General features: G+C 34.5%; 1 protein-coding gene across 1 annotated transcript in view; it reads left to right on the top strand.

Annotated features, from left to right (window-relative positions):
• Window positions 1-829: 829 nt before the first annotated feature.
• Window positions 830-12788, top strand: part of LOC149794720 (UTP--glucose-1-phosphate uridylyltransferase-like) — a 35029-nt gene continuing 23070 nt past the window's right edge. Inside the window, exons 1-7 of the mRNA XM_089963961.1 lie at window positions 830-984; window positions 2881-2988; window positions 7067-7249; window positions 8922-9055; window positions 9743-9811; window positions 10342-10475; window positions 12394-12479. Of these exons, the coding sequence (XP_089820087.1) occupies window positions 940-984; window positions 2881-2988; window positions 7067-7249; window positions 8922-9055; window positions 9743-9811; window positions 10342-10475; window positions 12394-12479 (759 nt within the window). The 5' untranslated portion in view covers window positions 830-939. The remainder of the gene's footprint in view (window positions 985-2880; window positions 2989-7066; window positions 7250-8921; window positions 9056-9742; window positions 9812-10341; window positions 10476-12393; window positions 12480-12788) is intronic.

The raw sequence follows: 12788 nt of genomic DNA, 5'->3' as shown, positions 1-12788 counted from the left end.
CCCCTTTACAATGTTTTAGCGTGATTTTATGTATACTCCACAACGATGGAGAAAGGAACACTTGTCTAGAGATATATCGAAGTTAGTTAATATCGATAATTAAAGTTATACACAGGATGGAGAATAATTGGTGCTGTATTTAAAATCTATTGATGTACAATGATCTTTATTAAGTTATGACACAGTGAAACAAAAAGACACAAACTTCTAATTCATCCAATACAATTCTCTTATCTTAAAGGATTCAGCGAAGCAGAAAGGATAATTACATGTATTTTTATTAATTTTCATGCAGTTTCCACAGCACGTCCCTCTTTAGGACAACTTAAAATAACAGTTGCTTATACAGATATGAAAGAAATGCAGTCCAAAGGCCACATGTTGAATATAAGATTTGATCGCACAGGTTTTGTATTCGATTGTTGCTGATGAATGGACCAACTATTTTGATTCTGACCAAACTTTTTAAAAATAGATTCCAATTGTTAATTTAAATTTCTCCATATAAAAGTTGCCATTAAAGAGCTTCTGCAAACAGTTTTAAGTGATAATGATAAGTAAATCTTTTTGTAAGCAGGAATAGACCGCACCATGGATTGAAACCATGTCTGTCCAGTTACTGAACACTTTGAACAGCTATCCGTGGAATATATCTTAACCTATGACGGTAATAAATTAGATCAACTGTTTCATTGGTTATCTCTGGTCGCCTTACCTTTTAGTCACCTCAGCGATAACCATCTTTATTAATTGCCCTAAGGTGACAGTTTTTATTTATCCTTATGGCTATATATAGCTAGGTGTATGAAGAGGGCGAGCGGTACAAAAAGCAAGCCTCTTTGGATTAGGGGACAAGTGCGTGATCAAAGTCTGTACGTGCAACAAGTGACAAATCGTTTGCCTGGGCTTTAGGTACACCTTTTAAAACGACATTTCATCATGTCTCTATCGGGGATAGAAAATGAGAAGAAGAATTTGAACGATGTAAGTATTTCTCAATCTGCAGCTTATTTGTTTATTTAATTACGATTTGAAACTACCGCAGGACAATTTGTTTTATGACTTTAACATACGTAGACAAATTTGAAAAGTGAAAGCGCAGAATAGGAAACAGGTCTTTAATGAAGGAATTTTATCTATTATATAGAGCTGTGCGTGTGTGTGTGTGTGTGTGTGTGTGTGTGTGTGTGTGTGTGTGTTTGTTTGTTACTGCGGATATATTGTGATTGGTCATATCCACTCGTGTGTCTGTACAATAATTTATCCCGACATTAATACGGATTAAAGTAGGTTAATAATATTTGGTGTTATGTTTTATCATGATGATTATATCGCAACAAAGTTATAGCTTCTTTATTCAGTTTTTCTAGGGGGATATTGAAATGTCACGTGTTCATCAGAAATATGGCTTTATTTTATTGAGATGGGTTAACAATTGATGATGGTACATTGATGATCATATTAGAACAAGGGGTTTAGATTCTGTGTACAGACACTGAGGAGAGGATAGGACGTAAATACCTACATTTTCTTTAATAATATACTTCCTTTGTAACCTGAACTCCATCAACAACAGTTATGGGAGGCTGATCATATTGGCATGAGGTTTCAGGAGGATGAGTTGACAATGCGACAAATAAAAATCATAGATCGCTGGTGCATCCCATTATGACTTAGTGGCGGAGGCGATTGTTTGTTTTTTAGAAGATGACATATTTGCAAGGGCTTCCGTCTCTTGTGTTTTTTCTTTCTTATTCTGTCAGCTGTATCTTTATGTAAAGGTTTACTGTTATAATAGCAGTCTTGCTATTGCTATTTCACCTGAACGAATGGTCACATCAGCAATGGTTTACACTAGAAGACTTCGTAATATTTTCAGTTGTTAATAAATAAAAATGGTGTCGATCGGACTTCTAACATAGCGACCACAATAGCCATATTGCAATATATTCTACTATATGGCGGGTCCTATCATCGTCGTGCTTTCGTCTAAAAGACTTATGATGATGTTTAGTTTCTACTCGATGGAAATGATGACAATCTTATATCTAGTATGGCCACACTGGCATCCATCTTTAAAACATTGTTACTATTACTCTTCTAAAAGGAACGCCATTTCAACATTGGGTTTCCACCACAAAACTTTTAATAACGCACTGGTTCTAAATGAAAATGGTTCCGATCTGATATCCAATATGTTCACCACACCAATTAATTTGAAAATATTTTTATCGCTGAAGACTATCAGAGACGTGGTTTTAGCTTGAATTCTTGGACATTATTTTCAGCCAGCATAGGGTCAGTCCATTCGAAATACTCTTGTTTCATTTGCTAACAACTGTATGCAGGAATCAGTGCTCATATTCAAGCCGTGTAAAATATATATGCATAAGTATGTGTCTACCTGTATACCTGTTTCTACCTCACATAATTAAAAGCCGTATTTTTTTTCTTCAAAACATCATATAGATTCGCACTAGTAGCTTTCTTATATTCATTTTACAATAATGGCTGTTGACTCTTTAATGGCTGTTGACTCTTTAATGGAATTGATAATTTTTGTTTGTTTAGAGACCACCATTAACGTCCCTTCTACACCATAATTCACTGATTACATCAATGCACATAAAAATACGCATTTCTACTCACCCACCCTATGCCTTAAACACATGGAATAAAAGCGAGAGCTTTTCTAATATTCCAGTTTGAGAATTGCGTAGCGGTTGGTTCAAAATTGAAACATTCAGTGAAACGAACAAGCCAAAACATTAATAATAGAAAGCACCAGACAAACAAAAACAAAACAACGGCTTCTATATTTACTCATAATTTGTTATATGCTAAAAGTCTTAAGTGACAATACACGCTTCTTTATTTCAGAATGTGAGAAAAGAGTTTGAGGATTTCAAGGAGATGTTTGATCGCTTTCTCCAGGAAAGAGGGCCCTCCATAGACTGGGCGAAGATTAAGTTATTGCAAGATGATGCTGTAAGTACTGACTAGTTTTTATACAACACATATGGCAGAGTATATGATATTATGATGTCGTCCATTCATAATTTCATCTGGAAAGGGGGGGGGGATGGAATTGTCCCTGGTGTGTGTCCCGCCAAATTTGGTTTTCGTTATCTAGGGGTTGACCGCCCTCGATGTTATTGCCCGGTTCGAGTAAATCTAAATATAAGTGGTAAAACTTATAGGTGAAATAAATAGAGATCTGAGCAGGTATATAGAACAAACCAACACGAGCCCCCGTACATGTAAGCAAACAATTTAATCAATTACATAAAAACACTGTGAAAATTCATTACATCAGGAATGTACTCTGCTTTTAGAAATTTAACTTTCACCGAAATACAAAGAAAACGCAAATATATTTAAATAAAATAGCCTATCTGTTTACTGATAGATTTAGTTCATCATAGGATAGGGTGAACAATGGAAGTCAACGTCTTGTACGATTGCATAACCTGCTCGTCCTCAATTTGTCTTGCTTCCTCTGTAGCTGTTCAGACCCTTGAATCTCAGGATGATACTTTCCACCATCCGTCTCAGGATACTCTCAGAATACGTTTCAGAAATTAATACGTCGCAGGATTGCGTCACAGGATTATACGTCCCACTGCACTTCTCTCTATACTTCTCAGTATACGTCTCAGAGTAACATCACATTATACGTCCCAGAATAATACGTATCATACGTCCCAGAATAATACGTCTCATACGTCTCAGGATAATACGTCTCATACGTCTAAGGACAACACGTCTCATACGTCTCAGGAGCTATTTTTCTCCCTTTTAAATAAATATAAATAGAGACAACCTAAATATCCCGTTATTTATGAAACAGTTAATTCTTCATTATTCTCCCTCGTTATCAGATTTCACTATCAGTGCTAAACAGACGCTAAGGCTATCAATCGACTCCACATGTTCTATAATGACCCTAATTAGTCAAATGGCTAATTCGTTACGCCTTGACCTTACACATTAACATATACGCGAGGCCTGGGGTTCTGAGCCAGCCTCAATTTACACAGCGAATAAATAGGATACATCACATCAATCAATTACTAGATCATTTCAGTCAATACACACTTATTCTTAATCATACGTGAAATCTTCTAAATTCGGCGAATTCACACGGATTCTCGTAATCCTATTAACTAATGTAATGTATTAAATTCTTAGAACATAATTCTTATGCAAACAAGACAAAGAATTCAAACAATTCGTCAAACTTATCTAAAGATTAATGTACGACATGCTATGCATAAACTCAACACAGTTATACTTCATAAAACAAATTATTACACGAATGTAGAAACAATATTCATGCAGATACAAGTAAATAACTTCAGCAAAGCATTATATATGGCATCAACAAATTACATGGAATTGTCACACTACCTTTGCTTTCAACGTTCCTCCCTCTAATTCGTAAATTATTTCGTCGGTTCCTTTCGACAATAGTCCCCTTTGGACAACCGTTCTTTTACGAGGCATTTCTTGCAAATTCCAAGGAGTCCTACTTTTTGGGTTTCCTCTTATAGGAAAAGCTTAGACTGATTAGAATTTCCGATGTGACAATTTTAAAAGCTAGAATATTTTGTGTGGGAAACACGCCCCTTATTCAACGTAACCAATCAGAATCAAATATCTCTGCCGCCTTTTTCCAGAGGCGCCAAAGTCAGGGTCAGCTTGTCCTGGTAGTTTGAGCAACAGAGTTTCTGCGATTTCTCAACTGTAACAGCTTTGCCATGAAAAATGAAAGTTTTCCGTGTCCCTAAGAGTCCGTCTGGCTGCTATATAAACAAATGCTTAATTAGGAACAAAATTCTCCCTCTAAAGGACATTACCGTACGCGGTAGTATGGCGATATGATACGCGTTTGTCTACATAAATCTAATTAATGGTTATCTGGTCTCAACTAATGTATTCTTGTTAGATCGACATAAAATTTGCCACTTCACAATCTGTCTGTACCCTTGTTACTGAAATAAGAAAAAAAATTCTGTAGAATAACTTGAGTTGTCCACCATCTGCAGTTACCAAATGTCTTGCAATTTGCATGGAGAAGAACTCGTTTGATTCTAGAGGCAAAAGGTCAACATTCAAAATAACTTGGACCGAAAGGATAAAATAGTTTCCGTATAATAACATAATTTTCTAGATCACATACCGGAACCAGACTTTGTGGATGGTTTCCGCTTATGGTAGGGGATAAGTTCTTGATGATGGAATAAAAATGTCAGAGGTCAGGGTCACTGCAGCTGAGAGAAGAAAAATGCTTTCCACACAATAACATTTGTTCTATGTCACGGAATTTGACCAAACGTTGTGGATCACTTGATGTTTGAGGAGGAAATAAGCTCTGTTTTGTGATCAAAAAGGTCAAAGGTCTTGGTTAATGGGAGCGAAAAACGAGAAATCAATTCTGCACAGAGATTTCAGTTATCTACGTAAAAGACTGTTAAACATGGGACAGGTGTACAACATGCCATTTATGGCACATTAAACATTGGGCAGGTGTGCAACGTACCATTCATGGAACATTAAACATGGGACAGGTGTACAATATGTCATTCATGGCACACTAAACATGGGACAGGTGTACAACATGCCGTTCATGGCACACTAAACATGGGACAGGTGTTCAACATGCCATTCATGGAACATTAAACATGGGACAGGTGTACAATATGTCATTCATGGCACACTAAACATCTGACAGGCGTACAACGTACCAATCATGATGCATTAAACATGGGACAGGCGTACACCGTGTCATTCGTGGTAAATTAAACAGGACAGGTGTACAATGTGTCAATCATGACACATTAAACATAGAACAATTGTACAACGTGCCAGTCATGGTACTCTTGTTTCTCTATTTTCAATTTGTTTAAATGCACACCATTGCATATGATCATGTTTAATTTATACCAGTAATACACCATACACCTAATATATTCCTTGCTAAAAAGAGATTTGAAAGACTGAGCAATTTGTAATAAAACACTATTTTGTGGCTTCATACATTAAAATATATAACAAATTCAGTGTATCTTTGACCGAAAATTACTTTTCCTCATCAGGTCTTAAAAGGTAGTTTGCTCCGAAGGAACTGCATTTTATTTTGATGTTAAACTCTGAGAAGTCACTATCAGCAGATAAATTTTATAACAAAAGAGATAAATGGGTATCTATCGCCTATTTTCGTAAATAATTATACTTATTATTATCTCTCCTGCAAGGAATAAGTGAGACACAATGCTCTCTTTTCTGATGGCATTATTGTTGTTGTTCCTTTTTTTGCAGTTGTAATTGTTGTTTCCCTTTGCCGCAGTGTTCAGTTTTAACTTTTTATATAACTTTTTTGACATTGTTAAATATACAGTCTTGAAACTTGATATGTACTTTATCTGAAAGAGCACTTCTCACTGCTGAATAAGTCGGTCGCTGTGATCTACTTTGATCTTTCACTGAATTTATCAATACGTTTTGCATTTAGTATTTTTCTGACATTGATGTCTTTAAATATTATAAAATTTAATAGTAACATCAAATTAGAGAACTAATTTTCATTTCCTTCTCCAACACCTTCAAAGTAGGTCTCAGTTGTTCATTGTTCATAAGGGGGGTGCGAGAGGCCAGTCCACCCCGGGTGGCAACCAGAAGTTGGGGAGGGGCATCAGAGAGTTGAAATACCAGTACAAGTTTTCAAACCAAATGAAATATTCACCAAAGTAAAAGTTATTGCCAATTTGTTTATGACAGCACTGCACATATTTAAAAATCTACTTGCAAACATAATATATTGTTCTGTGTATTTACATTTTAAGTTATTTGCGGGGGTGCCAAAGGAAGGATCCGCTCCGGTGGCAAATACTTTAGGTACGCCCCTGCAGCTGTCTAATTTAGCTCTTTGACAATGAAGACATTGAGCATGCATGCTACAGCATTCCACTGAATTCCTGTAATAAAAGTATGTGTTTTCAAGAAAATGGAAAATTTAGTACAGCTTTGTTCTCAATCTGAATCATATTTATTTCTATTTTGCTAGCTGAAGATGTATGACAAGCTACCATTTCCTAATGAGAATGACGCTAAAACTCTTTTGGATCAGCTGGTTGTCATTAAGCTGAATGGAGGTCTTGGAACTAGTATGGGTTGTAAGGGACCAAAGAGTATAATAACCATCAAGGATGAACTCACTTTCCTCGACATGAATGTGCAACAAATAGAGGTATGTTTATATATCCTATGCCACGATAACACATTTTTGTCCACTGTTATTGTTTGGCATGATGTTATTGCCATGCACACAGTTAGTGTATACTGTTATTATTTGGCATGCAGTTATTGCCTTGCACCCAGTTAGTGTATACTGTTATTATTTGGCATGATGTTATTGCCTTGCACCCAGTTAGTGTATACTGTTATTATTTGGCATGATGTTATTGCCTTGCATGCAGTTAGTGTATACTGTTATTATTTGGCATGCAGTTATTGTCTTGCACCCAGTTAGTGTATACTGTTATTATTTGGCATGATGTTATTGCCTTGCATGCAGTTAGTGTATACTGTTATTATTTGGCATGCAGTTATTGCCTTGCATGCAGTTATTGTATGCTGTTACAGTCTGGCATGATTTTATTGCCTAACGTGCTGTTATTGCCTGGCATGCTCTTATTGCCTGACATGCTGTTATTGCCTGGCGTGCTTTTTTAATGCCTGACATGCTGTTATCGCTCGGCATGCTGTTATTGTATGCTATTATTGCCTGGCATGCGATTATGACCTGGTTTACTTTAGCATATGATATAATAATGAGTTTCAATTTTCCAGATATGGCTTTGTCAGCATCAGTTTAAAAACGTATAGGTGTTTCGTTGTGTATAGCAAAGCACTGTTTATAGGTATCATCTGATGGTTATGATATAATAAATATGCCATCCTACATGATATTCCTTCTAAAAATGTCTTGTACGCTTGAAATGAGTTAGTTGCATCAAAACTTGAATCGTATTATTTAAGAATTATTATCACTTTATCATTGTTGATTGTTTGATATGCATTTTCGGATGTACCTACATTTAGTGGCATTGTATAGCTAAGATATTGTTGATTTGCTGTTAAGCTATATATATATATATATATATATATATATATATATATATATATATATATATATATATATATATATATATATATAGTTTGTAGATGAGACATAATCTCACATTGACTTCAGTCTTGGAGAGACATCAGGATTAGTTTTTCTAAAGAAATGGAATATTTTGTTTTATTGTTAATTTGCCTAATTGAATGGATGAAAAGTGGAAAATATATTTGAAGGATGCATAAATATTTCAATACATAGTGTTTACTCTGATTACACAGAAGAATAAATATGCTGTGTACATCAATCAATAATTGAAAACTAAGAAATTTCACACTTGATAATTGAAACTGTTAATTACACTCATTCAAACTGTTATGTTATGATTGTAGTAATTATAAAAATGTGCATAGTATAAATACTTACTTATAAGTAGAGTCCAACTGCAAATGCACAGACCCAGATCTACCATCATATAATGCACCAGCAAATCTGGGTCTGTACAGCTTGTTAGGAATTATTAGTAGAACAAACAATATAGACCCTGATTGTCAGCAACTTATGTGATGACAGATCAGGGTCAATTCTGATTGCAGCTAGTAAAGGATTATGTACAGTAACCACAAAATAGTAAGTTTTAAAAGTTTAAATCTGCTCTGCTGAAAACCTAAAGCTTTGATGTGATTTTTTTGTGTGTGTGGATAAAAATCTTTTAAAACGAGGATCCATCACGATTTTGAAAATGTCAATTCTTCTTTCTCTGTTCTGTCAGCTAATTAAAATTTGTCGTTTTTTGCAGTTTCTGAACAACAAATATGGCACAGATGTGCCGCTTGTTCTGATGAACTCATACAACACTGATGCAGATACACAGAAAATCATGCACAAATATTGTAGTTTGAATGTCACCATCTACATGTTCAACCAAAGCAGGTAATCCACTTTAGGAACATAGGGTAGTAGTTTTTACTTTCTTTATCAGTGCAGGGAATTTGAAGGGATTCATTTTCAATTAAATGACTAGCATAGGTTCCATTCTGACTCACTTAATGAAAAATTTGTTTAGTTAACGTATATTTTCCTGAGTATATTGCCTTGAATCCTAGAAGAGTTCTGTATCTATAATGAAATATTTGTGTATGAAACTATTCGGTAGGTAAGAATTGTGAGAATCCATGTTGCAGACAAAACTTTATTTCCATTAGCTTGAAACAATGAAAAGTAAAAAATGTTTTTAATAGATAGCACTGGAAATCTAATATCAAAATTGTTACCTTGGTGACCCTTGCTTCTTTAAGTAGTAAATATTGTTGACTTTTAGGGACAATAGTGTGTTTTGGGGGAAGGCCCTGTTGAGCATAGAAAACTAGTTCATGATCAGAAGCAATTTAATTGCTAGCAGCAATAACAAAAATAGTTATCTGCCTCAGTTTGTGCTTGGAAAAAATACCTTGCTCACATTTTCCAAGTTACGATGTAGCCGAACAAAATGTCAAAAGTGCCTATAGAAGCCAATCATCTGACCAACTTAGATAAATACAGTATTCCAGTCATCCTCCATGATTGTCCACACAATCCTTTCTAAAAATGACGAGAAACGTTCTTCACTTTCTTTTCCAGATTTCCCAGGATTTGTCGAGAATCTCTTTTGCCCATAGCACTCAACATTGGCGAAGAAAATCCAGAGGGGTTAGTGTTAAAAATATACACTGCTCTTTCATGCAGCTATTACCATTTTAAAAATAGGTTTTCAGCATATTCTATCATCTTTGCATGTCCTTAAGAACACTGTACGAGTTTATGTTTTCGGTTTTATTATCTTTGCTTGTAAGGACACTGTATGAGTTTATGTTTTCGGAAACAGTTCTGGATTATGCATTCTAGAGGCCATTCACATCGCTGAAAGTTGTAAAGTATTTCTCCCACAATAGGCGTACTATCAGCTATTATTATAAAGAAAACTGATTTCACTGTGATATATGTAATATCATCAGAATTATTAATAAAAATCTAGTGATCGTGAGTGAGCTGAGACAAACAAATTATAAGATTTATTTGGAATATCCTTACCTTTCTCTTTGTAGCTGCATTAATAACATTGCAGCCAACTGGTTTTGAATGTAGTACATTTTAAATTCCTCTGGTTATTTTAAGTTCATTATTTTAAAACAGGTTCAGTTTATGTCTGTATTTATATGATATTATGTTTCCTGTCACAGATGGTATCCTCCCGGTCATGGCGATATATACAGGAGTTTCTACAACTCTGGACTGCTAGACACGTTCATAAAGGCAGGAAAGAAGTATATGTTTGTGTCCAATATCGACAATCTAGGTGCTACTGTAGACCTCAGTATCCTTTTCAAACTAAACCTTAGCAAACATCTTTCACATGTTTGCCTATAAAACCAACTCATCGCTGCCCAGGTGTTGTTGGGAGGTGATTCTTCAGGTGGAGGAAACTAGTGAGCCCAAAGGAAACAACTGGTCTTGGATAGAAACAACTGGTGTTGGATAGATAGAAACAACTGGTGTTGGATAGAAACAACTGGTCTTGGATAGTAACAACCGGTCTTGGATAGAAACAACTGGTCTTGGATAGTAACAACTGGTCTTGGATAGTAACAACATCATTTTGCAGATGCTATTAAATGCTACACCCATGGCCAAATATAATAAAACCATTGACACACTAAAACCACGCAAAAATTATAAAACCATTGATATGCGAGAACCATGTCCCAACATTTTAAAGTCACTGACACGCTAGAACCCATGCCAAAAATTTATAAAACCATTTACATACTAGATCCATACCAAACAATTATAAAAACACTGACATACTAGTACCATGCCAAACAATTATAAAACCATTGACATACTAGAACCATGCCAAAAAATTATAAAAACATTGACATACTAGTACCATGCCAAACAACTGTAAAACCATTGACATACTAGAACCATGCCAAAAAATTATAAAAACATTGACATACTAGAACCATGCCAAACAATTATAAAACCATTGACATACTAGAACCATGCCAAACAATTATAAAACCATTGATATACAAGTATCATGCCAACAAATTATAAAACGGTAGACATACTAGAACCATACCCGAAAATTATAAAACCATTGATATGCTAAAAAACTCAGACACAGTATCCATTGGTAAATATCTCATACATCTAATCATAAGTCATTGATGTTAGTGACTAATCATATTGATACAGACTGTTCTCACCAAAACACTTGTCTTGACTAATGAATTGTTAGTATTATAAAAGGACAAAATTAAAGAATATGGAGTTATTGCATAACACCACTCTTTAAATTCAGTTTCTCACAGAATGCTGAGATTTATTCTTTGTTATTATTTGAAATTAAAACCAAATATACTGTTCAAGCTTTTCAGATACCATGTATTTTTGCTTGTAAGTTGAGTCAAACTGCAAAGATCCAAGACCCGGAAGTGTTTTTGCATAATGCACTGGCACATCTGGGTTTATGTAGTTCATTAGGATCAGTCAGTTGAACAAACAACATAGACCTTGATCTGCTGGTGCAATATGTTATTTTGCAATTAGACTCATATGTATGTATGCATGTATGTATGCATGTATGTATGTATGTATGTATGTATGTATGTATGTATGTGTGTATGTATGTATGTATGTGTCTATGTATGTATGTGTGTGTGTATGTATGTATGTATGTAATGTATGTATGTATGTATGTATGTATGTATGTATGCATGTATGTATGTATGTATGTATGTATGTATGTATGTATGTATGTATGTGATGCTTCTTTTAGTAAGCTTGTGGATAGAATGCATTGTATTAAGGATCATTCCAGTAATATTCTATAAAATATGCTGAATTACATACAATATAATGTTGGCCGACTGTACAGTATGCTGTGTCCATATTCCATACAATATGCAGTGTGTATATTGCATACAATATGCACTGTCTATATTCCATGAAATATGCAATTTAATCATGAATGATACATGTGAACTTAAAGGAATATTTGCTCTGCAATTCAAATCAGTAAATATTGATAACCTTTGAAGAAAATATGACCTCACAAAATTTATTTATATCTCATAATATTTTATCATGTATCCCAATCTTGTTCTTTGATAGTGTCACAGCTATCTTAAATTGCTTCACGTTTGTAATGGAAGTCGTATGAATTGGATATGACTTATTTAAGAAAATGTCAGTGCTTCATAATCTACTAGACCTTAACCGACTTCAAGATATACTTAATTTCTTGTTGAATAATGAGGACAAGGCACCTGAGTTTGTAATGGAAGTCACAGACAAGACAAAAGCAGACACTAAGGTGAACTACAAAATATTTTCTTACAAGGAGACTTTAAAAAATATGATGCCTTTCAGATGCAATTTAAATCCATTCTAATTTTTTTAATTATAATACATTAATAATGATTGGATTCATAAATTTGCAAACTAACCACAAGAATTTTGGAGAATAAGTGCCATTAAATCTAATAAATTTGTTATAAGTAGTTTATTGAATGCATATTTTTTATACTGGTTTAGTTGGTAGGAACTGTATATGCCATTTATTTGGCTCATTTGATAGTACACCATGTATACATTATTAGTGTGTTTCACTGGTAGAAATGTA

Source organism: Sinohyriopsis cumingii, chromosome 7, assembly GCF_028554795.1.
Source record: "Sinohyriopsis cumingii isolate HCF-2022 chromosome 7, ASM2855479v2, whole genome shotgun sequence".
NCBI lineage: Eukaryota > Metazoa > Mollusca > Bivalvia > Unionida > Unionidae > Sinohyriopsis > Sinohyriopsis cumingii.
The sequence above is the reverse complement of the archived record's forward strand: the minus strand, read 5'-3'. Positions and strand labels throughout refer to the sequence as shown.